Source organism: Mixophyes fleayi, chromosome 10 (assembly GCF_038048845.1).
Source record: "Mixophyes fleayi isolate aMixFle1 chromosome 10, aMixFle1.hap1, whole genome shotgun sequence".
NCBI classification, from domain to species: Eukaryota; Metazoa; Chordata; class Amphibia; order Anura; family Limnodynastidae; genus Mixophyes; species Mixophyes fleayi.
The window spans coordinates 42,067,034-42,092,629 of record NC_134411.1 but is presented as its reverse complement, the minus strand read 5'-3'; the positions used below and the strand labels follow the sequence as shown (position 1 = coordinate 42,092,629).

General features: G+C 37.9%; 1 protein-coding gene across 1 annotated transcript; it reads left to right on the top strand.

The window, feature by feature from the left end:
• Window positions 1-870: 870 nt before the first annotated feature.
• LOC142104109 (spexin prohormone 2-like) lies at window positions 871-21,918 on the top strand. The gene is made up of 6 exons (XM_075188598.1): window positions 871-1,064; window positions 1,162-1,236; window positions 1,382-1,439; window positions 3,917-3,994; window positions 6,589-6,683; window positions 20,250-21,918. The coding sequence occupies exons 1-6, from the start codon at window positions 1,062-1,064 to the stop codon at window positions 20,271-20,273; spliced, it is 333 nt and encodes a 110-aa protein (XP_075044699.1). The 5' UTR covers window positions 871-1,061; the 3' UTR covers window positions 20,274-21,918.
• The last annotated feature ends 3,678 nt before the right edge of the window (window positions 21,919-25,596 follow it).

Sequence of the window (25,596 nt, the reverse complement as noted above, 5' to 3'; positions counted from 1 at the left end):
TCTGTCCCTGCTCTAATTAGCCTATGACTACACCCTGCTCTCTCCCTCTGTCAAATGGCGATGGATTGCTGTGGAGGCGTGTATTTATAAAGTTGAAGTATCGCGAGAACCGAGCCCCGAGATCCGACGACGTCACAATGACGTTCGGCCTCGATTTGGATTCGGAATGGGCGGGAGAGTACCGAGCTGCTCAGCTCGGTACTCGGATACCCAAAGTTCGGGTGGGTTCGGTTCTCGGAGAACCGGACCCGCCCATCTCTAGTGTATATATATATATATATATATATATATATAAATATATATATATATATATTTATTTTATTTTTTTTGCTTTTACTATCAAGTATCAAAAAGTGTCTGGGTTCAAGCATCTCTACTCCGTAAAAACAATAAAGGTCCCACCAAAATTTTGCTCTAGGTCCCGAAATTTCTAGTAGGGCCCCTAAACTGAACATTATAGACAATAATAATGACGGTTACCAGTGAAGTTTATAGGAAAGTACAACACTCGCTCATCGAATAAAACAATTGCAGATTCTTACATAACTTTTTAATCACACATCTCCCAACAATGTGAGTATTTTGCTTCATTAAACACCAGGCATCTGGAAATGTGTGATTTTCAAATAAGAGTTGTTATTAAATATTGCAGGTTATCTAATTCAATAATTGGGGACAGTTGAATGTAGCGGTTAGATCTGTGTTATGTTTGCCTAGTTTCCCACTGTCTATAGTTTCCATTTTACCATGCCTTTTTTGGGTGTGTGCTTCTTCAAGATTTAACAGGACACTTCCGTCATTATGTATTCTTGAATAAAAGAGCCTGACACAGTATGATCGCTTTGATCATTACTGGGGGATAAATGTACCTAATTCTCTCATACTATGCAGTGTTGTTCTTCAACAAATAGGTGAAAGAACAGTACATGACTAGAGGACGCTGATAATACTGTATCAAGGCTTTGCATTACTTATATTCATTAGCAAAACATCGAAGCATCTGTCTTGTTACTGATGAGGGGAAAGCTGTCAGATAGACTTAGTTCACAAGAACATCTATAATGGTAAGAGAAACTCTTATATTTCATCTAGATATACAATTTTATACTATATAAAATACTTCAGATTTTTTGTTTGTTTATTTTTGTTTTTCTATCTTAGACTTGGAAAAGTGTCCTGTTCTTTTCATGTGCTGTCTTCCTATTTATTTTGTCTGAATCGATGTCTGCTCCTAAGGTAACACTGGGGATATATACGGTGATCTATATATATCATATTTATTTAATTAAATGTGGTACCTTTATTTTTACTAAACTTAATGTGCGGGGGGTTTATGTTTTGTTTTTGTTTTTTGCTTTGTTTACTTTGTTTAAACTTGCAGAACAAGTTAATGGCAAGGAATTGGGGCCCCCAGTCAATGTTGTATCTCAAAGGCAGACGTAAGTCCAGCATTTGTCTAACTTAAATTATATATTGTTTTCAGATTTTTTTTTTAAATGTTTTATTTCCTTAAGGAAAAAAAATAAATGATTGAATGGAAAGATAGCCAGGCATAGCATAGTGTGCCGGTATTATATGTTTCTGAAATATACCTGTGTGTTAGATGTGCTCTTATTTAATAGTTATTAGTGGGTATGATGTTGAAGACTTATCATTTCTATCATTTTAATAGCATTAAAAGGCATTGGCATGTGTCTCAACTCTGTCTATTGTGAATAGTGGAAGTTTTCTAAATTTGTTTCAGTACAAATCTGATCTAAAAAGGAGCTGGATGATTTAAATTTTGAACCACCAATTAACCAGTCTGTGGAAATCACAGATACTGTGTGGACTTAATAGTAGTTCCATGAGAAACAGAATATTATTGGATGTCACCAGTCATATATGTCGGAAAGTAAATAGAATATCTCGAAAATATAAATGTCATGAAATACAACTTAAAAAACTAAGAGGGCGTTAAAAAAACATACAAACCTTATTCAAAAGGACAGAGCAATGATTTTCAATATAGAATTTGAGTTGCATTCTTAAGAGTGGATTTGGAGAAATCAGAAAGTAGAGGTATACCAGGGGGGTCCATATTCTACAAAATAGTCAACACCATTTTACCACTGTGCTTTGGTTGTGAACTAGAGGTAAAAGTGGTAGAGCATTTATAGAATATGGAGTTACGTTCCTAAAGTTTTAAAGAGCATTTTGCTATCTGCTTTTTCCACTTTTATAGATTCCCGATCTATGAGAAATACAATTTTAACTATTAGACATTGGCATTTTGTCAGGACTCCTGTTTGCTTTACATAGAAAGCCAGGTTGGTCCTTTGACAATAAATCATGTTGAAATATTATGTTGAATTTCAAAATGCAGTAAAGCAGTTATAGTCTGAATTATAGGAAAGTAAATATCATACTCTAAATAAACATTTCATTGCCTAATTCTAAGACTTTCCTAGGAAAACACATATTTCAAATACTTACTGGGTTTTTTAAAATTAAAGGGAATTTGTAGACATAGCAATAAGATGGGGACGGGTTCACTTTAGTGTTGAGATGAGGTAATTAAGCAAATGTTTAACAAACAAAGTGTTTTTTGCTATATTTTTATTTGTTTCACCTGATCTTGTCCTACTCTGAACTTTTGTCTCAGTTGATTACCTGTAACAGTTATTTAATGCTAGTTGACTTGTGCATCAGATCATACAAGATATTTATAAGGCTAGTGTCACACAAGCCACAAAATGCCAGAGCTAAAGAAATGATGCATAAGCGACAGGAATCAGAACTACATATAGATTATAATAGGAGAACAGGCTAAATTGATGTCATTGTCTAGCTGATCTGACATTAGCCTTACTGCTGAGGTGAATGGAATGTATATCTCCTGTTATAGCATGGTGATCCCTCACTGGAGACAGTTCCTACTGTGGACACCTGCAGTCCATAGCAGCAGCATGCAACATTGAGTAACACAGCGCTCATATAGAATGTTTTATTTTGGTGACTGTGCCTTGGCAAACAAATAGAGTGTCTCTTAGATACATTACTTGGAATAGTGGCTGTCACTGACATTTATTGTTTATTTATATAGCGACATATTACGCTGAGCAATTTCAGACAGATACAGCTTTAATGCAGGAAAGACGTGATGGTATTCAATTGAAATCAGTGGCAGACTAAGACCACCTTTTGCTTAGCCTTTAGCAGTAAGCAGAAACAAGTAGACTTAATTTCAAGGCAGCTTACCTGAACACCTTCTTCACTGCACAAAATACCAATATTCACTATTTCTAATTTCAATTTTCATTACAAACAAAGGGAGCTTCTGGATCATTAGACTGCAGGGGAAGCTCATCACATAAAGTTTATTGCATTACAGAACAAGCTCCGTACCTAAGTTTCTGTATAATACAAGTACATTACAGTAAATTGTAATCTCAGCAAATTACACAAGAATGAACATAATTCCACATGTTCACTCAAATATACAGCAATCACCTCCTCCTATCTTCTTTAGAATTTTGAACAACCTGCTTATCCAAAGGTCATTAGAATATTCAGCAGGTACCTCTCCCCGGGTCTCCCCATGTTCATTTGAGCATACAACTAGTGTCTTTTCTGAAGATGGAAAACCCTTATTTTTCATATTTTACAGTAAAAAAAACATCCCTTGTTTTCATTGGAATACTCAGCAAAATCTTCATGGCTATACTTGTGTCACTGGGATTAGATTGGGAATCTCTTGGCTGCAAAAGCAGCCATCCATATTATGAATTGCCACTGACTAAAATAATTTAGTTCACTTAAAGTTCATGAGTAATGCTGTATGGTTCACATTATATGCTACCAAGCAACAAATAATGAATACAACTATACAAATTATGTTAGACATGTTAATGATATTTGCAATGTTCCGTTACAGATGGCAGAAGATTCATATCAGACTATGAGGAACAATATCACAAACTGAATCTGGACACTTGGAATTCAATTATTAAAAGTATGTAACGGTGCTGGAAGTGTATGTAAATAACTGATAATAACAATAATAATGTATTAATATTCTATATTGATAGGGATGTAAAGCAGAGCTACACAGAAAATGAAAATGAAATGTTATAAGTTGATGTGCTTGTTGTTCTTGGATAAATATAACATAAACAAATCTTTTCATTTCCTCAAACATCTATTTGAATGGCCAAAAGTATATGAACACCCAAACATCACATCTATATGTGCATGTTGAACACCTCATTCCAAAACTATGGACATTAATATTAAGGTTCCCCCCTCCCCATTGCTGCTATAACATTCTACGGGAAAGCTTTCTTTCGATTTGGAACATAGTTGTTGGAATTCACATCCATAACCACAAGATCATTAGTGAGGTTGGGCACTGATGATGGGGGATAAGGCCTGGCTCGCAGTCGGTGTTCCAATTCATTCCAAAGGTGTTCAGTGGTGTTGAGATCAGGTCTCTGTGCAGGCCAGTCATGTTCTTCCATGCCAAACTCAGGATACCATTTTTTGATGGACTTTACTTTGTGCACAAGGGTATTGTCATGCTGAAACAGAATAAGGCCTTCCCAAAATTGCTGCCACAAAGTTGGAAGTGCACAATTCTCTAGACTGTGATTGTATGCTGCAATATACACATTTCCCTTCACTAAGGGGCCCAGACCAAACTATGAAAAACTGCCTCCAACTGTTATCCCCTTCCACCAAACTTTAAAGTTGGCAGTACACATTTGAGTAGGCATAATTCTCCTGGCATTTACCAAATCCAGATGTGTCCATCAGACATTCAGTTAAATTTGACGCAGAGAATGTATTTTCACTGCTCCAGTGTCCACTGTCAGTGTGCTTTACATGGCTCCAGTCGACTTTTGACATTGCAGATAGTGATCTGTGGCTTGTGTGCAGCTGCTTGGCAATGGAAACCCAACCCATGAAGCTCCCAACGAACAGTTCTTGTGCTGATGATGCTCAGGACAGATATTTATTACTCGCTACACACTTCAGAACTTGGTGGTCCCTTTCTGTGCACTTGGGTGGCCTATAACTGTTTCACTTGCTCCAAGAAGATTCCACTTCACAATAGCATCACTTACAGGCATCTCTAGCAGGGCAGAAATTTTTCAATCTGCATTTTCTCTATGTAGTATATATGTAAGTATCTTTACATAATATGTAGTTTATCGTGCAATCCATGCTATTGAACATAGCTGCTTTATGCTCATCAATAAACAACTTCATTCAGTTTTCCTTTAAACAATGAAAATATTGATATAACATTTTTCTTTTGTGAATACACCCCACACAATTATGATACATTAATCTAATTCCATTCAAAACTAAATTTTACTTAACTGCATTCAGTGGATCCATTGACCTGAAAGGTCACCTGATTAAGCTCTCTTCTGCTCGAGCTGTCCTTGTTATTGATATCAAAGTCCAATTCCTATCTGTAAACTCATCATTTATATGAATAAGGAGGGCATGGGGATGGGCTTCAACTACTCTAACAGTCAGGAATCAAAACAACAATCCCCAACACGTAAGTAAGTCCACAGCAGAATGGATGAAGCAGAATAATATTGCATTATTGAATTACCATGTCAATGTCTTTAGATCATTTGAAATACTGACATAAACTGTTTAAGTAAGATAAGTGTACCGATTAAATGCCTCAGTAAAACATAAAGGGGCAAAACACCTCTAGGCTGATGAGCTCCATTGATCAATACGTACAGGAAACATTTAGTTGAAGTCATAAAGGAGGTGCTCCAGTTACAAAATCTAAAGGTTCACATACATTTTCTAACACAGACAGCTAAAATTGTTTCATAGCGACACGGAAAGATAACATTTTCAGTTACAGGTTACTTACAGTCTCTATCTGTTGAACTTGAAAATGAAGATCGGATCATAAGGTTTATTTTTACTTTTCACTTAACAATGCCCCCCTCTCCCTTTACTAACCATACAATCTGTATTTTTTTTTTATATTAAGTAAGACAAATTTTATGTATTTATTTAGATTTATTACTAGGGCATAGTTGAAGGCTTGTTCCACGTTCATAGACGTAGGGGTTAAATGTGTCAAATAAAAAGAAATGTTCAGCATAGCAATAAAAATAGCTTTCCTCTTTCCTGAAATGAGGACAATTGCTTCAATAAAAATGTGACTATGTATTTGGCTTCACTTGCCCAAACTGACAGTCGCATAGCCGTACCCTCAACAGCCCTGTTTTTCTGTGGTAAAAAGGGGGGATGTGGTAATAATTGTGGATATAAGCTAGTGACTTGGAATGAACAAGCAGATTGAGGCACGCCTAAAAATGTCCTAATGCCAGACATTACTAGCCCTCAAATGTTTAGATGTATCGCATAATGCCACATCGATGACAGTATTTACACATTTGAAGTGATTGTGCTAAAATACTTTATATGTGACTTATAAAGAAAGCATTAGCACAATTTATGTAAATTGTTATTATTTTTGTGTTATTAAATTAAATTTTACTTTAGCAATTGTGTTATTGCTGTATTAAGCTTATTAGAAAGTAACTTCACTTTTACTTATTTATAAAGGGTGTCTCTTTGTTATTGGAACTGGAAACAAGTACACAAGGATTCTGTGGAATTTAGGCATTAAGAGAGAAAACCCAATGGATGTCATAGATAAGGTAAATCAATTTCTTATTGTGTATTGATGTGCATTCAATGTGCATAGGTTTCCATTGTTGGATCGATTATTATTATTACAATACTGTACATTGGTGATATTATTTAAAACATTTACTTTAAGAACTTGTGGATTAGTAAATAAAGCTAGGCAAACGGGCAGATTTTATCCGTTCATGTGCATCCTTTCAATAAAACTAGTGGCACAGTAGTTATCATTGCTGTCTTATGGTGCTGGGGTCATGGGTTCAATTCCAGGGTACTATCTGTGTGGAGTTTATATGTTTGATGGATTATGTTTGTGTCCATTTTTCACCCACACTCCAAAAACATACTGTTAAGTTAATTGGCTCCTGACAAACATGGACTCTACCCCCTTTGTTTGTGTGACAGGGACTCTAGGCTCCAATGGGGTAGGAGCTGATGCATATTCTCTGAGTAATTAATAATAATAATAAATATTGCACTGTAATTCATACTTGCCAACTTTTAGTTTTTTAATTCCGAGAGATCCCAGAGGGGTACATGGTGGCGCCGACTGTGTCATTTGCCCCGCCCCATCAACGGAATTGATATTTTATCGCAGGGGACGGGGTCAAAATGGTGCAATTCCTTGCGAATCACGTCGTGGAGGCTTACATCCTGCCCACTTCCTAGTGAAGTGAGCAGGATGCAGGAGAATTGTTTGCTTCTCCAGGAGACCTACCCGGAATTCGGGAATCTCCCAGACATTCAGGGAGAGTGGTCAAGTATGCTGTACTTACAATAAATTCTGAACACTATTGAAATTCTGAATTATATTACCAAGTGTTTGAGTTCATTAATACAGTGGAAAGGGCTGCGCTCAACCCCAAATCAGGTAAGAGCAGCAATACTCAGGAATCCCTTCCTGTAAGTCACATCATATACATATACACAATGTATTGCGCTCAATTGCCAAAAATGCATACAAACATAATCAAAATGTCAGTGGATAATAAATCAAGGACATACAGTCTAGTCCTAATATTAAAATTATAATTTGAGTTCATTAGCCAGCTGGACCTGTGAGCGCTGGAGGCTTCTGCAATACTGCAACAATTCATCATCATCATCAACAACAATTATTTACATAGCGCCAGCAGATTCCGTAGCGCTTTACAATTGGGAACAAACATTAATAAAACAACACTGGGTAATACATACAGACAGAGAGGAAAGAGGGCCCTGCTCGAAAACTTACAATAAATATGTTAGGCCTGACAACTGAGCAATCAGAACTGTACTATGCTCCCATTTACATGCATGATAAACTGGTCACAGGTCTGGATGTTCAGTAATCAAGACAAAAAATCTGGATGAATAGTGTATGGCAAGCTTAAGTATTATAATAAAAATAATTATTTTTTTAAATAGCACTTTTCTCCCAATAAGACACAAATCAGATTATATCTGACAGATAGTGGAAGGGATGGTAGAAATCAGCAAGAAGAAGGCCGAAGCTTAATAAAACAGGGAAAACAGGGCTAGCGAAGCAGGCCAAGAGGTACAGAGGGTGAAGGAACAGTAGAAGGAGCACACAAGGAAAGAGGGACCTGCTCATGAGAGCTTACATCCTAAAGGGAAGGGGGAGACACATAGAGGGTGGTACTAACTGGGGTAGAGATTCAGGACAAGGAAGTTAGGAGGAGGACTGATAGACTTGAATAAAGAAATGAGTCTTAAGGGCACGCTTGAAGCCTTTGAGAGTAGATGCTAACCTGATGGAACGTGGAAGATCATTTCACAGCTGGGGAGCCACCCGGGCAAAGTCCTGAAGACGAGAGTGAGAGGAGGTGATCAGTGCAGTAGTGAGGCGGCGGTCACAGGCAGAGCGGAGTGGGCGGGCAGGAGTGTAGGTAGAGATGATATTGGAGATGTAGGGAGGGAAGGATTGATTAAGAGCTTTAAAGGTGAAGGTGAGGAGTTTAAATTTAATTCTGTAGGCTATGGGGAGCCAATGTAGTGACTGTTGGAGGGAGACTGCAGAGACAGAGCGGTGGGAGAGAAAAATGAGGCGGGCAGCAGCATTGAGGATAGACTTAAGAGGGTCAAGGTGAGAGTGAGGTAGGCCAGAGAGGTTACAGTAGTCAAGGCGAGAGATAACAAGCGAGTGAACAAGGGTTTTCGTAGCTTCCATGGTGAGAAAGGGACGTATCTTAGATATATTCCGAAGGTGGAAGTAGCAGGATATAGAGAGGGACAGAATGTGAGGCTTGAATGAGAGGGAGGAATCAAGGATGACCCCAAGGCATCGGACTTGGGGGACAGAAACGAGGGTAGTGTTATTAACAGAAATAGAAAGGGGGGGGTGGGAGAGTCCTGGCAGGGGGGAAGACTATAAGCTCGGTCTTGGAAATATTGAGTTTAAGGAAGCGTTTGGACATCCAAGATGAGATGGCCGAGAGACAGGAGGAGACACGAGACAGAAGGGAAGGGTAGAGGTCAGGGGATGAAAGATAAATTTGGGTATCATCAGCATAGAGGTGGTACTGGAGGCCAAAGGAGCGGATGAGGACACCAAGGGAGGAGGTGTAGAGGGAGAATAGCAGGGGGCCAAGAACGGAGCCTTGAGGAACGCCAACAGGTAGGGGAAGAGGGGGTGATGTAGAATCATGAGTAGAGACAGAGAAGGAACGGTTGGTAAGGTAAGAGGAACCCAGGAGAGGACAGTGTTACATAGGCCTATAGATTTGAGAGTTTGCAAAAGGAGTGCAATAGTATACATTAGGATCCATTTTTGCCAGAGGTCAATTAACTTACACTGTTTTTGGACTGTGTGGTAGAAACTCAGAAACCACACACAAACACAGAAAAAAAAATATAGGGGGAGATTCAATTGCTAACGATGTGGCATGCAGACATCACGATGAACCAGCAATTGCGGTAGGAATCTTAGCTCATTTTTTCTTACACTTCCATGGGGTACGAGGAAAACTGAGCGCAGATTCCAGCCATAACATTGGAGCAAGGTGTCTCAGCGGATGTTTTGGAGACACCTCGCTCTGAATTGAATCTTCCCATAAACTCCAATTAGATAGGGCCATGGTGGGAATTAAATCCATCACCCTAGCTTCGTGATACAGCAATGTTAACAACTGTGCTACCATGCAAATAAACATCATGTGAAATTAGTTCAGTAAAGTATGGTATTTGACATTGATAGTCACTTGTATAGCCATAGTTTCACTATAACACCATTTAAGATAGTGATAGCAGAAACTATGTTCTGTGGTACCAAAAGAGAAAAAGGAAGGAGTTGTGAGAAACAAGGGGGTATATTTACTAAACTGCGGGTTTGAAAAAGTAGATATGTTGTCTATAGCAACCAATCAGATTCTAGCTGTCATTCTGTAGAATGTACTAAATAAAATGATAGCTACAATCTGATCGGTTGCTATAGGCAACATCTCCGCTTATTCAAACCCGCAGTTTAGTAAATATACCCCAAGGAGAAAAAAACAGCATTTGTTCGAAACAAGTATTCATGAAGATGAAAAGTAAGATGTGATGAGTGGTGTGCACAACGTTGAGAAATGCGGTTTAATGATACATACACCATGTTTTATTTACCATTTTGTTTTCTACAATTACAAGAGGAATAAGATGTCACTTCAACACGTTACATTGCAGTGATCATATTGCTCATTAAAAAGTCATTAATATGCAAATAAAGGGTGCTGCTACAATATATAGTATATTGTACAGTGTGAAACACATATTGTATTTAGATCAGGTGCTATTAAAAAGTCATTCATGGGCTAACAGAGGACATTGCTTACCGCTGATATTTACACACTACAATTTCATCATGTACAATATATTGTATTGCAGACATGCCAGCAGATCAGTTTCCTCCACTACATTGTACAATATATCGTATTGCAGCAAAGTTTCTTATTGGCCTGTGAATTACCTTTAAAAAAACAAAATGATTAGTGAAACCTGATACAAATGATGACACTGGACTTTAACATCAGGGGGTAAATGTATCAAGCCGAGAGTTTTCCGGTGAGTTTGAAAAACCAATCAGATTCTAGCTATCATGTATTTAGTACATTCTACAAAATCATAGCTAGAATCTGATTGGTTGCTATAGGCAACATCTCCACTTTTCACACCCACCAGAAATCTCTCAGCTTGATACATTTACCCCCAGATGTCAATTGACATCATCATTTTTCTAACACTGACAAATGATGATTTGCTATAATGGACACTGTATGCAAGTCCCAGAACCAGATAGCCAATGTACCTAAAAAAATTACTGATGGGGCCAAATTTTTGGGAGTCATTTCTATTGAGGTCAATGGATACACCTGTTCCATAATCTGCTTGATTCTAGATTTGAATGAATGATTTCTGAATTCCATATTATTTTGTCCACCCCATTGTAGAAACATAGGCATTGTCTGTGAACAGACTGAAAGCATTGAATTGTGTTATGTACAGTAAAGATCAGATCCTTCATATCACTAACTGGCAATGAATGACACTGCTGATTGACTGCAATGCTCTAAATCTAGATGACGATGATACATTATGTAAACGGTCCAGATACAAATCACAATATCAGGGGGCTAAAGAACACTCACAAAAATTTACTTTGGTGAGAGAATTGTTGCAGTTAATAACCCACAATGGAGAGTTTGTGGAATCTAAGCAAGGAAACAGCCCATATGTAATTGCTTTTCCTCTAAACAGATACAGATCTTGTGAGATCCAGTAATATTTCAGCCTTTGGACATGAGTTGTTTTTTTCCAATTAAGCTTGAGGCAAGCAAGATCAGACAAGCCTATACAAAGATCCCACTGTCTGCTTGAAAACTAGATCCATATGCACTGAGATCTAGAAGTGTTTATGGGAATTAAAAAAAGAATCCAACAAGATTCACTACTATATTTGCAATTTATATGTGAATGGTAGTTTTGCATGAATTTAATGTGGATGCATCAAGATCCAGGAGTGTTTATGAGAATTACATATGGATGCGGCAGCTTTGGTGTAAATTAAATGGTATTCATCAAGGGTATGTTTCCGGAATTTAGACTTCTGTGAGGTCCAAGAGTATTGTTGTAATTGAATCATGACTCAATGTTAAATTGTGCTTAAATGTATTACAGTGGCATTACACTGAAACATTTTAAAACAAGATGTGATTTGAATAATATTTGTTGATGAATAAAGAAATCATACCGCACAGCTAACAGATGTTGAAATAATGGGCATTAGACTATCTCTCTCTTTGAGAGTTGTCCTTTATTTACATCTCCAGAATTTACACTGTAGCATAAATCACTTACTAAGCAATAATGACACCTGTCTCAAGAGCTGACATCACATATTGGGACTGCCATTCTATTATTACTGTACTGTACTGTACTAATTACTACTTATTGTGTAATGAATGTGTTCATATCACATACCCCTCCCCTGTGACACATTTGGCCTGCTTCTCTAGTTCTCTGTTCATCTGTCCATCATTTGCTTCTTCAAACTGATGTCACGAGCGGAAGCATGGAAGATATCACTTCTACACAACCTAACCTCCAAACTCCACATAGTGACAAGTCAGTGACTCACCGTCATGTGCATGCTATACAGAATTGTACTCAGCTGATGACAGGCAAACTGTATTCTATGCATGACATCAGATGCTCATGCTTTCGAAGTATAAGCCTAAAAGGGCCAATGCCCAAATCACACGGAGCCCTGTTGGAGCTCCTACTCCTAACATGTTACATCACACAATCCACAACCCCACTGCATTACAATTGATGCCATAACTGCTAGCAGCACAACCTACTAACTAAAGATGAGGTTATGGTGTTGACTCTTGGTGGTGCCCCGCAGACCATTCATATTAAATGCAACCTCCCATCTGCCAGAATTGCCATATAGCCAATCTGACCCTGAGTTACACATTCATGCTCACTTTTATAATAACTCACCTCCCCCTCACCTCTAAAGTAACACAACTACTCCTATTCAACATCCCACTATCCAGGGATTGTCCTTGTCTCTGTGCAGAACATGCCATTCACAGGGACCCTGCTACTCATAGTCCCACTGTTGCTGGCCACACTGTTTTCACATGACATACCATTATCCAGGGACCATTGTTTACTAAGGGACCACCCAGCTGCTGTGCATTTCATTGGATGGCAATATATTATTCAGGCAGACCTCTCACAACATCCCAACAGCCAGGGACTCTGCCTCTCCTGATAAAATAAATCTCCTATTTTTAATATAGCAAGTTTTAAACAGCATCAATTTGCTGGAGATTAAGAATCATCTATAAACATGATTCTGAATTCAATATCCACATGCAAGCAGCTATATGATAAAAATAATCTATAGCATATAAGAAGTAAATATCACTTCTATTTAAAAAAAAACCCACAAGGGGTGTGATTTGAAGCAGCCTATTTATAAAGATAAGTACAGTCAGCTGTGGTAAACGTATCTATTTCATATTATAATAGACAAATCCTCACAGAAGAAAAGATATGGTGATATATATATATATATATATATATATATATATACAGTGCCTTAACTAGGCAGGTGCGGGCGGTGCCATCGCCCAGGGCGCAAGCCCAAGGGGGCGCAGCAGCCGCCCGCTACTTGCTTATGTGCCCTGGCTCAATGACAACCATATATAGCTGGTGATATAGCCAGCTATATCACCAGCTTCCCATACACAAAAACTCATTACCGGCATTAGAAGCAGTGGAACGCATATGCGTTCCACTGAAAGCAGGAAGTTCGGCATTTGGAACTCATATGCGTTCCAAATGCCGGAAGTTCGCCAAGTTTCCTGCACAAGAACCGTAGCTCCCAATTACACCTGCCACACAGAATACCTGCGCTGGGATGGGAGACCGCACAGGATATAAATTAAATACAGGAGACACGCAGCGTGAGATTTATACTGTGTCCTGCAGAAAATAAATAATACCAGCTTCTATGATGCAGAAGAAACGAGATACAGAAGAAATTGCAGACTAAAGGACTGCAAGATTTCTTTGCAGAGAGGCAGATATCACAAAAAGGGGCAGATTCCTGCAGAGGGTGACAGCTGTACTCTTATGATTCTGACTCTGAAGAGTCATCTCTGCCAGATTTAATCACCCAAGTAGATCTAGCAGCATCGGACACAAGAGAATTAAAAAAGCTGTCACTGAATTGCAGACAAGTTTTGCTGGATTGTAATTTACGTTTTAGTCACCAGTTGACAACATGTGGCTTTCTTCGGATAGAGTCCAACATCCGTTATGGTTCCAAACACACAAGCACCCCAACACCTTAATGTTCTTCTAGTCTAAAGATGCAATATCCTAAGGAAACTGAGATAAAGCACCAATCTCCATTTAGGACCACAATGTCCAATGTTATTAGGACCTAGTCTCTTTAATTTTACAGAGAAGAGCTAAAGCTACCTCAATTCATAGGGAGTATAATATAATCCATAAATTGTTATTTCCTTTTATCTGAAATAGAACTAAAACTACTGTACTAAATATATAATCATACATATGGTTTATCATGCAATTGCAAATATGTGTAACAGAATTCGTTCAGTAAAGTGCCAACCACACCCCCAAATTAGGTTGGCCACACCCATTCAGCAAATGTCACTCCCACTTAGATGGGGGGCACCGATGCCCTGTCTCGCCCAGGGCACTAAAATGTCTAGTTACGGCACTGTATATATATATATATATATATATATATATATATATTGTACACTATATGGACAAAAGTATTTGACCACTACTGTTAATTATTGAATTGAGGTGTTTCAATGAGACCCATTGCTAGAGGTGTATTAAATGAAGCACCTAGCCATGCAGTATCCATTTGCAAACATTAGTGATGCAAAATGGGTCATTCTGAAGGTACTGTGGCACTGTGATAGGATGCCACCTTAGCTGGATATTTCACAGTCAACTGTAAGTGATATTATTAGAAAGTGGAAGCATTTAGGAACAACAGCAACTCAGCCATGAAGCGGAAGACCATGTAAAATCACAGAGCAGGGTCAACGACTTCTATGGTGCGTAAAAGTTGCCAATGCTGTGCTGATTCCATAGCTGAAGAGTTCCAAACTTCCACTAGTATTAATGTAAGCACAAAAACTGGGAGCGGGAGCTTAATAGAATGGGTTTCCATGGCCGAACAGCTGCATGCAAGACTCATATCAGCAAGACCAATGCCAAGCATCAGATGGAGTGGTGTAAAACACACCAACATTGGACTGTGGAGCAGTGGAAACGTGTTCTGTGGAGTGACGAATCACGCTTCTCTGTTTGGCAGTCAGAAAGGCGAGTCTGGGTTTGGCGGATGCCGGGAGAAAGTTACCTGCCTGACTGCATTATGCCAACTATGAAGTTTGGTGGAGGATGGGGCTGTTTTTCAGGGTTTGGGCCAATGAAGGGTAATCATAATGCTTCAGCATACCAAGTCATTTTGGATAATGCTATGCTTCCAACTTTATGTCAAAAATTTGGGGAAGGCCCTTTTCTATTCCAACATGACTATGCCACAGTGCACAAACCAAGGACTACAAAGACATGGTTTGATGAGTTTGGTGTGGAAGAACTTGACTGTCCCAGACAGAGCCCTGATCTCAACCCCATCGAACACCTTTAGGATGAACTGGAACGGAGATTGTGAGCCAGAACTCCATGTCGAACATCAGTGCCTGACCTCATAAATGCTCTACAGAATGAATGGGCACAAATTCCCACAGAAACACTACAACATCTTGTGGAAAGCCTTCCAAGAAGAGTGGAAGCTGTGATCGCTGCAAAAGGGGACCAACTCCATATTAAAGTATATGTATTTGAATACAATGTCATTACAGTCCCTGTTGGTGTAATGGTCAAGCAGGAATCGATTCAGAATCTTAGTCTCCCACCGACACACTAGTGCAAATAATAATATCCTACAAGGCGTGTGCTGTAGAAAAAGGAGATAACACCAACAAATCAAATTAATTCCTTTATTAAATTTAAAAAATCTATTAAAATAATGCACTTACAATTTACTGTAGTCAAAGCACTTTGGAATATTTCACAGCTGTCCTCCCCATCTCCAGGACACACAGGTTTATAGTGTCCCTACTATATGTTTATTAGGGAAATAGATTTTTTTTTCTACACACAATGAAACACTTTTACATACTAAAAGTGGGGGAATAATTACTATATTTAAAAGAGATTGCTAGTTAGCATTGACTGACAAAGTCAGTTCATTGACATAAGTGCAAAACACAATAAAAAAGAAAACACATAACATATTAAAAAAAGGTAGCAAAACATTACAACACAACATATCAATATGTTTTGTATGTTTCATTCTTTTATTTTTATTGTTTTTTCCACAAATCTGGTTAACCTGGTATATCGCTGGAGAGGTCAGCAATGAAATGGTACAAAGCACTTTGACTACAAATAACTCTGGGTCTATTATAGCATGTATTATTATTATTATTACTACAGTATATACTCGAGTATAAGTCGACCCGAATATAAGCCGAGGCACCTAATTTTACCACAGAAAACTGGGAAAAATTATTGACTCGAGTATAAGCCTAGAGTGGGAAAGTCTGGTTTTATAGGTAATGTACAGAACAAAAAGCAAAAATATAAAAAGATTATACTGCACCTAGTCTGGATTGGGTAAAGCTGCCAGAGCGAAATAGGGAACCCCTATCCCTATAGAAATGCAGACAGACTATTGGAAAGTCAGTCTGACAAAGTCCACCTGTAATAAGCAGAGGCTATTTGCAGCTATACTCGTGCAAATGTCAAATAGATCCACCTATGGCGAACCCTGTTATCCTCAATAACTGGGTTCCAGCTTGTAAATATGCACAGAGACTTCAAAAAAAGGGAGATGGTAGCAAGTCACATCCGTGAATATTGCAAGGATTGTGCGTCTGGCAGTAATGTAAAAAGCCTGTACACTCACGGTTTGCAGAAGAAGAGACACCTTTCACTTCTTTATGGTAAATGAACCTTTCACTTCTGAATGGTAAATGAATCAGATTTGACAATAAAGATGAGTCAAGATGTTTGTATCGATATTCCCCCGGCAGGCTTCCTCAGGGATGTAATTGAGTGTATAATGGTGGAACAATCTGATTCATTTACTATTCATCGATTCATCGCTTCACATCCCATTCATTCTCTGCCGCTGCAGTGCTGGACTGCATTGACAGCCTGTTTAGTGAGACACGAGGAAATCAGTAACAGCCGGGACATCAGGAACCTCCTGCGCAGGCGAGTCTGAAGAATGGAAACATCCCTACTTCCAACAGCGCTATTGGAGTGGTAGGACCAAACGGAGCTAGGAACTTTCCTTCACATGACTTTGTGTCTGGACGGCTATTATAGGCTGCGCACCCAATCTGAAAATTTGCTTGCAGTCTTTAAGGAACACCGCGGACTGAGCACGGCTATCAAGAAATCGTGAGTTATACACTCCCAACACTGCATTGTTCCTTATTGTTATGTCCTATACAGTTTGGAGCCTCCGGATATATCACCATTCCCTTCAGTACTGATTATTTAGGTCTGGATCTCCATCACTCGAGTATAAGCCGAGGAGGGCTTTTTCAGCACAAAAAATGTGCTGAAAAACTCGGCTTATACTCGAGTATATACGGTATATTGTAGATTTGTAAGGTGCCACAGTGCTCCGCAGCACTACAGTAGGGAAAACAGAACATACATAAAACAGGGACATACAAGATAGACAAAATAAATGAAGACATGAAAACAAAGGGTATGAAGGACCCTGCTCATTAAAGAGCTTACATTCTAAGTGGAAGAGGGCACAGCTGAAACAAGAAGAGTAAATGTGTTTCAGAGTGTAGATTGGGACAGTTGTGAGGGTGTATAATGTTATCAAGGATAAGGTCATCTCTAAAAAGTAGATGGATTTTCAAAGAGCATCTAAAGATGAAGGCTGTGGGAGAGTCTGATTGAGCGTGGTAGGAAATTCCACAAGTGGGGAGCAGCACGGGAGAAGTCTTGTAGGCAGGAGTAAGAGGTGGATACCAGAGACAAGACAAGGCGCAGGTCAGAGGTAAATCTAAGAGGGCAGGAGGGAGAATATTTTGATATGAGATTTTAGGTGTTTGCAGGAGTAGTGTTGTTGAGGGCTTTGTAGGTAAGGGTCAATAATTTGAATTTGATTCTGGAGAATACAGGGAGCCAGTATAGGGATTTACAAAGTGGATTCAAAGTGCAAAGAATTTGACATAAGACCATTTTGGGGACATAAATATACGCATCGCTGAACTGGGCAATTCAGCATTTTCATACTGCGCATCCATATTTCTGCATATTATAGACTTGTGGCCCCTTACTCCTGGACAGGCAGAATAGGGGCAGGCAAGTGTAAGTTGAGTACACTAAGGATGTGTATACGTAAGTGTAGCATACACATACACATTGTATACTTGGATGCATCCACAAATACGTGTCTTATGACACTTCATTAATTTATATGGTGTAGGAATAAGGTAATGTAATTTTCACATCTAGTACTTGCACTGTAAAGTCACATCTCTGCACTATTTGTATTGCTGAATAATCCTAATATAGAAATATTGCTGTGTTTTGTGCCGTACGTATCTAGAGATATGTGCGACTCAACATACACAAAATGCATCAAACAATAAACGTGGCCCTTCATTAAAAAAATGTTATAAACAGTACACTATAAATGTAACTTAAAACTCTTTGTTTTGATAGAAGATTTTTTTTTATGTATTTTTTTATATATTTTTTTAAAACCACAATTTTTTTGTTTAAAACTAAATTATGACCACCTTTTAAATAGAGTTGAAAACTTCAAATTGGTAAAATATTTGTAAACATTTATGAATTTCACATTGGATGAAAGTTTTTCCTCTGCCATTTATTACAAGCACTTCTGTGAATTGGGCCCAATGTAATTGAGTTGAGATTTAGAATTTTACAGTCACTGGGGTTAAGGAGCTGTAGAAATACTGGGCATTGAGCCTATTTGTTTGCTTTGCAACCTTTGTGTCCATGATAGAACTGTGTCTTTATGTATATAGCACCAACATATTATGCAGTGCTTCACGTCAGTACCACTGGAGTTTAAAGTCTAAGTACTGTCACTGTCCTCTGATTGCTCTCATGATAGTGTGGGGTGCCCACAGGAAAGAAATACTTTTTTCCTGGTTTTTTTTTAGTTATTTGTTTTATCTTTTTTTTACTTTTTCTCTTTAAAAAAAAAGTTATCATTTTTTTCTTCGAGTCCAAATCTGGGCTTCTAGTTCCAGTGCACATATATGCCAGCATGCATGCCGGCTCATGGTCCACTGGCCTGTCAAGTGGTACGAATCCTCTTATCCGGTGACATTTTTTGACAAATTGCTCAATAAAAGATTTCAATAACTGCAATACGGAGGGATCTTAGTAAACAGACCCCTCAATCACATGTTCATGGAAATTGGATTTTGGTTCATGAGAACGCAATTCTCATGATTTGGAAATTTAGAAGCCATAGTTCACATATACCTGTCCTGAGAACCTAAGTTCAGTTCTCTTACATATATAGGGTGTCCATGTACTGATTGTAGGTCTCCTGAACTTGGCACATGTCCTTCACTTTATTCCAGCTACCCCCATTACCTCACACCACGGTGGTGGGTTAACTCTCCAAGACCACGCATCAGTTGGACGTGATCCTCAGACTATGCATGATTTGTGTGTGTACTGTTACCAAGGCTCATGATTAGCTATCTGTGCTTTTCATGTTTTTTTTGCTATGTTGGTGTTTCTCCCAATAAATTGCACAATTGTCAAATCCTTAACATGGCATTTGTTATTACTTGCATTTTTTTAATGAAACCTTCAAAATATGAACTTTGGGCATAATTAAGGACAAAAGCTGAAAAACCTTATGTAGAATGCTGTAGATGTTTTCTATTATCTTAGATTAAATATGGTATTATACAAAATTTTCTTTTTATTTTATTTGATTATGATGTTTTTATAGTGTTACTTTTTGTTTTGTTTTGTTTATCATTGAAAACTAATTACAAAAAAGGTTTAACCTCAAAAACAAAGTTTTCGATCAAAATATGACAAGAAAAAGATAGGGGTTGATCATTGCATCCAATCAGATTCTACCTGTCTTTCTCTAGAATGTACTAAATAAATATGAGCTATTATCTAATTGGTTGCTATGGGCAACATCTCCACTTTTCCTTTTTAGAAGGTTTGATAAATCTCCCCTTTTGATTTTGAAGTGGACAACCATCCTGTGCAGTTTCAGGTGTCAAATCAGGTTGGAAAGAAGGATTAAGAACCGGTGTTGCGGCAACTGTGAAATAGTGTTCCAGTGCTGAGGACAGCAGGCATCTGGGCAGTTACAGAATATAACAACATTCTAATGTATACATTAAGTAAAACGTGGAAAGAATCGAGGCGCTATATAAATAAATGGTGATGATGATGGTGATGATGTATTGATTGTGTTTTTTGTTTGTTTTTTTCAGATTACAAAAGCTATTTACCTGTGAAAATAAAGGATGCTAGAAGATTTCCATTGCCAAAAACATGGATCTCCTTGTCTATAAAAAAAAGATAGCAATCTAATACATATGTATAATTTTATCATTTGATCATTGTAAATCTACAGCTATTTTAACACTATAATATATAATATTCCCTAATAAAGTTCAAATTTCTGGAGTACATCTAGGACTCAATAAGAAAATGGTTGTTCAATTACTCTACAATAAAACATTTTAGGCATTCTTTATTTTGATAGTCTATTTACTTAAACAGGGTGATTCACCTGGCAGCTAGTGAGCAAGATTTATGATACATAACAGGAGAGACGTCCTGAACTTTAACCTACCTGTGTACAACAACTCAGATTAATACAGAGATGCTTAGTGCTTGCTTGGCCAAGAGAGAAAACTGCCCCACCAGCGACAAGGTGATCTTTGTAAGGGAAATGCTTAACTAACATGTTTAATGTATTGAAATGAGCATTTACCTGAGCAACACAATATATTGTATCATATCACCCATCCCAAAAGCAGCTATTTGTGACATGCTGTGTGTAGCTCACAGAAGTCTGGAAAGTATTATAAAAAATATGTTGTGAGCAGATAACTTACAAATGTATGTTTATTTCCACCTGTAATATCTAATAAGAAGTAGTAAATGATCACAGAAAATCCACAGCAAATAAAAGGGTAAAACAATTACTAATTTATTGTTAACTGAGAATGGATAGCAAACACTGTACACTTAACTACACAACAGGTTTTTTTTCATGAATTCAATATTAGGGGGTGAAGCTGAGCATTTAATCATGTCAGGAAAACCTTCTTCTGAAATATATGCAGATTTAATATATACAAACTACACATAGATAGAACTTTGATAAATATATGAAGGCTGCACAATTGTTTGGTTTGCATGTTTATTGGCAACTTCTGTTTTGCAATTTCAACAATGTTTTTGCTTTGTAACAAATGAAAGTGACGCTCATTTCATATAAGGATTTATTGCACAATTATGCCTCTATATGCAGCAATGTTCACATTGTATACTGAGTTAAGAGAAGTGGGATGGGCATTTGTAGAATACCAATCACTTCTGTGAATGTTGTCCTGATTAGCACTTTTAATGCACTGTTGATTCACTTTTCATGCATTCAGCAGACCTCCGTTCAATGGGGTCCTGGCGAACACAATGAAATAGCACTTCATTTATTCTGCATTTCAAAACTGGAGACACTCAGGGCTAGATTTACTAAACTGCGGGTTTGAAAAAGTGGGGATGTTGCCTATAGCAACCAATCAGATTCTAGCTATCATTTTGTAGAAGGTACTAAATAAATGACAGCTAGAATCGGATTGGTTGCTTTAGGCAACATCCCCACTTTTTCAAACCCGCAGCTTAGTAAATCTAGCCCTCAGAATACAAACGATCACTATTAGTGAATGTTGCTTTCATGTAATATGCCTAACAATATTCATGGCTGCCTACAAAGTTCTCTGTAGTGAATATAGAAGTTTCAAGAGTGAATACACAGCAAATCTTAATAATATTGTCTTCTGTTTAAATATGCTCTCTGTATGTCTGTCTGACATTTCTTCTTTAACATTTCTTATGTAACTAATGCAAAATAAATCTACTTTCTGAAAAGTATTTGGTTTTGACTCTTTTTTATTTATATTTATAATGTTGGACTGAAATCCAGATTCAGTTCAAGATTTGTTTTATCACAATTCAGGTTAGAAATCCATACTCTAAGTTATTGCTTAAGATTAAAGCATTATCACTTAGTGCCAAAAACAATCCTAAGATTTAATCAGTTAAGCCCTTTAAGAGGGTTGTCAACTTTCAAAAGGAAATGAGCATTCCATACAGCAGATATGCAAGCGCTCCTGTTACCTGAAGCAGAAAATCAATTCCCACTGGCGCACTAAGTCCATTCATGGCTTACAATAGAGCTCTATAGAAGCACTTCCACATAACCCTAGTTGTTAAGCAAAGGACGGCGTGTAATGTATAACAATACAATATAATAGGCAAAACAACTACAAACAATGCAGCGAGAGGTGGGACTTGGGACAGGTGTAATGTTGGGATGTGAGGAGGCAGACAAGGTTGGTAATACAGGGGGGGGGGGAGTGGCAGACGGTTTCGTAGGTGAGGGTAAGGCACTTGAACCAAATTCTGTAAGGAACAGAGTGCCAGTGTAGCTACTAACAGAGAGGGGAAACATAAGTAGAGCAGCATGTGAGGAAAAAAAATTTGGGCAGCGCTGGTGAGGACAGACTGAATTGGGGAGAGGCAGTGAATGTGGGAAGTGAAAGAGAGGGAAGAGTCAAGGATGATACTCAGGCAGTGGACTTCAGAGACAAGAGATGGTAGTATTGACAATGGATATAGAGAGGAGGGGACCCATGAAGTGGTGGTGGGGAGACAATGATTTCCATTTTTGACTAGACAGTACCTTTAATTGTAATAGGCACATTCTTTTCTGACTCAATTCAATATTGGTCAGATTCCTAAAATATGGATTTGGCGGGTTCCTTGTGTCCAGTGAATAAAATGAACTATTACAACAATAATAAGTGAATGGCCTGAAATGTCTCATAAGTAATTCTTGGATCTTTAGAGAAAATCAGATTATATTTTAAACATGCGTACAGTCCTTGAAATTGTGCGATTAGTGAGATGTGAAGTGAATAATTCCTTCAATGTAGAAAATGTTTGAATAATATAGGACTACTTAAACTTGGCAAGTTATAGTTAGTCAGACACAAGATACTTTCCAGCACTGTGAGATCAGTACAAGTATTATTACAATAGTATGAGATTACAGAGAATATTATTCTATATTTTCATATGTTGATCTATTATTTTTACTGTTAACGTGGAGCAAACCTGTGGCAGATCTATATTTATAAATGAGTATTTTTCTAAAACGAATTCCCTTACATTTGCTACCTGAAAGGTCGGTCCGGTCTTCACCACAACCCCTGCTGTGGAGTAACACTTACCCCTTTTGCAATAATTCAAAACAGAACCACTGAAGCAATAAAACGTTTTGAAGAGTTTTAAACCACTACCAAAGAACAAACATATAGATAAACAACTCAATGAATGGTTCACTACATTTTGGGCATGCAATCTACTTTCCACTCTGCTTGGAGTTCATCAGTTTAACATGAGACACGCTATACAATCAGCCTGACTGCCTCAACAAAAAAAAGTTAGGAAGAGATTAGGAAATTCACTAGGGGCAAATATGCAAATAAGCATCTTCAATTCTAGGGGAAAGAGCATCCAGTCCCTGATCAGTTGCCTATCTGTTTCTCCTGTTGCAGAAAGATATTTAATTAATTTTAGGCACATTGCTAAGGTTGGATTTCCACATTTAAAAAAAAAATAAGGTTACATCAAATGTGCTGTCTATGTATGGATGAAAAGGGCTATAAAACAAGGTGCTCACTGGATAACTGCTATGATATATAGTAAAGTATTTAGACTGCATTTAGTCTGCGGTCCGCCAGTTGGAAAGTTCTGTTCTACAGTATTTGCATACAGCTCAGTGGCGTAAAAAAATGGGGATTAAAACCAATATGTGAACAGTATTAACAGCTGCCTAAGTGCTGTGTCCTTAAGATGCTATGACAATTAGAAGCAAATTCAATGCAAGGATACAAAAACATGAATGTGTTTCTATTACGTAAAAGACTTTCATTTTCAGAATGTTAATAATTGCATATCTGTGGTGTATTGATTTTTTTTTTAACAAGATCATCCATTAATGTGAGTATAATAAAGATGTTTAAATGTAATGTGGCTTGTTACAATCTCTTTAGCTGAATGAACGGATCTGCTATGTAGACTAATTATGCTGATTTGGTTGGAACATGAGGTTGTTTTGTAATGAGCTGTAACGAACATAATTACCACTTCACAATATGATTCTGAAGCATAAAATGACAGAGCAAAGTTGTTCTTACAACAGTACAAACTATAATCATATAATTGTGAGATTTGTAATTGAAAGTGGCAATATTAATAACTATAGTTTGAATTTTGTTTCCTAAATATGAAGGAAGGACAGGCTGACTGAATTATCCTGTGTTCCCTGCACTACCTTGATAGTTTTTTCTCAAACTCAACAACAGCAGCAACAAATAGCACTTAGTCATCTTGCAATAACCATGTTGCACAATTTAACAAAAACACAGCGATATAAGATCATAAACTTGAAGTAATATATACTGTATGTATAGAAGAGAAACACATCCCCAAATCTTGCATTCTACAGGTTAATATGTTCATGGTAAGGAGGCTGCAAAATGATTGTAAAAGGAAAATATAGCACACATTCAAGGCATCAGGATCATCACATACCTTCCCTGTTCACACTGGTGGTAATCGGAAAACCGATTACCACAATTACGACATTAGGAATCACTCCAAAAAAAACCGAAAGAATCAAAAACCGATTTCAAAATAATTGAAATTAAACTTGAAGACGACGGTGGAGATGACCAAACAAACTATCATAAAGACAACAAGGGATTCCGATTGAAGAACTCACCGGTAGTGCCAGCTGACATCATTGCGACGTATGTGAATGAAAACTTAAAGGGGCAATGTGGGGACCCCTGAGGCTAAGTGTTTAAACACTTAACCTCACATTGCCACTGTGAGGTTAGCCAGTCTGCCACTCTTGAGAGCCATTAAAAGTTTGCTGATCTTGGTAAGTTGGAGGGTACCATTTGGGCCTCTTTAGCCTCACACTCTTGGTCAAACAGGCACATACAGTCAGAGTCTCTGAAATGTGACAAGACAGCTGATCTGGCAAACATATAGACATTTTGGGTAGTCACTCCACATTCTTCACGCTTCTTTTCAAAACCTTTCATTGTGCCTTGCATTGCTGCTGTCAGCAGGATTGGAACTTTTTTCCCTTGTTTTCCCAGATTTCAATCCATGTAAAGTGCCAGCACAACTCCTTCAACGGGATCCAAAGTATCTCTTGAAGAGAAGGTAATAAAAAGTATCTTGGAAACCTCCACTTCCCTTCTTCGATTGAACAAGATCGCCTGTGCCAGGGTGACTTTTGCAAACAATATCCAGTTGTTAAGCGTAGGTTCGGTGGGTAAACTGCTTTGGTATGCTTGCTGTTTCTCATCGAGATACAAATGTATCTTTTTCACATCTTCAGTGAAAGTTAAGAGCTGTGGCATGTTCCACTTGATCTCCTTAAGACTTTTCAAGGCAGCCGATGAGATCAACTATTTTCATCTTGTCTCATAGATCTACTGAAGTTGTGTGCATTTTCAACAACAGCAATGC

What these genes read in the sequence shown, in the direction of transcription:
- LOC142104109 (XM_075188598.1), top strand. An exon ending in GTTGTATCTCAAAGGCAGAC is followed by an intron (nt 1,440 to 3,916) that starts GTAAGTCCAGCA and finishes GTTCCGTTACAG; the next exon opens with ATGGCAGAAGATTCATATCA. An exon ending in CAATGGATGTCATAGATAAG is followed by an intron (nt 6,684 to 20,249) that starts GTAAATCAATTT and finishes TGTTTTTTTCAG; the next exon opens with ATTACAAAAGCTATTTACCT.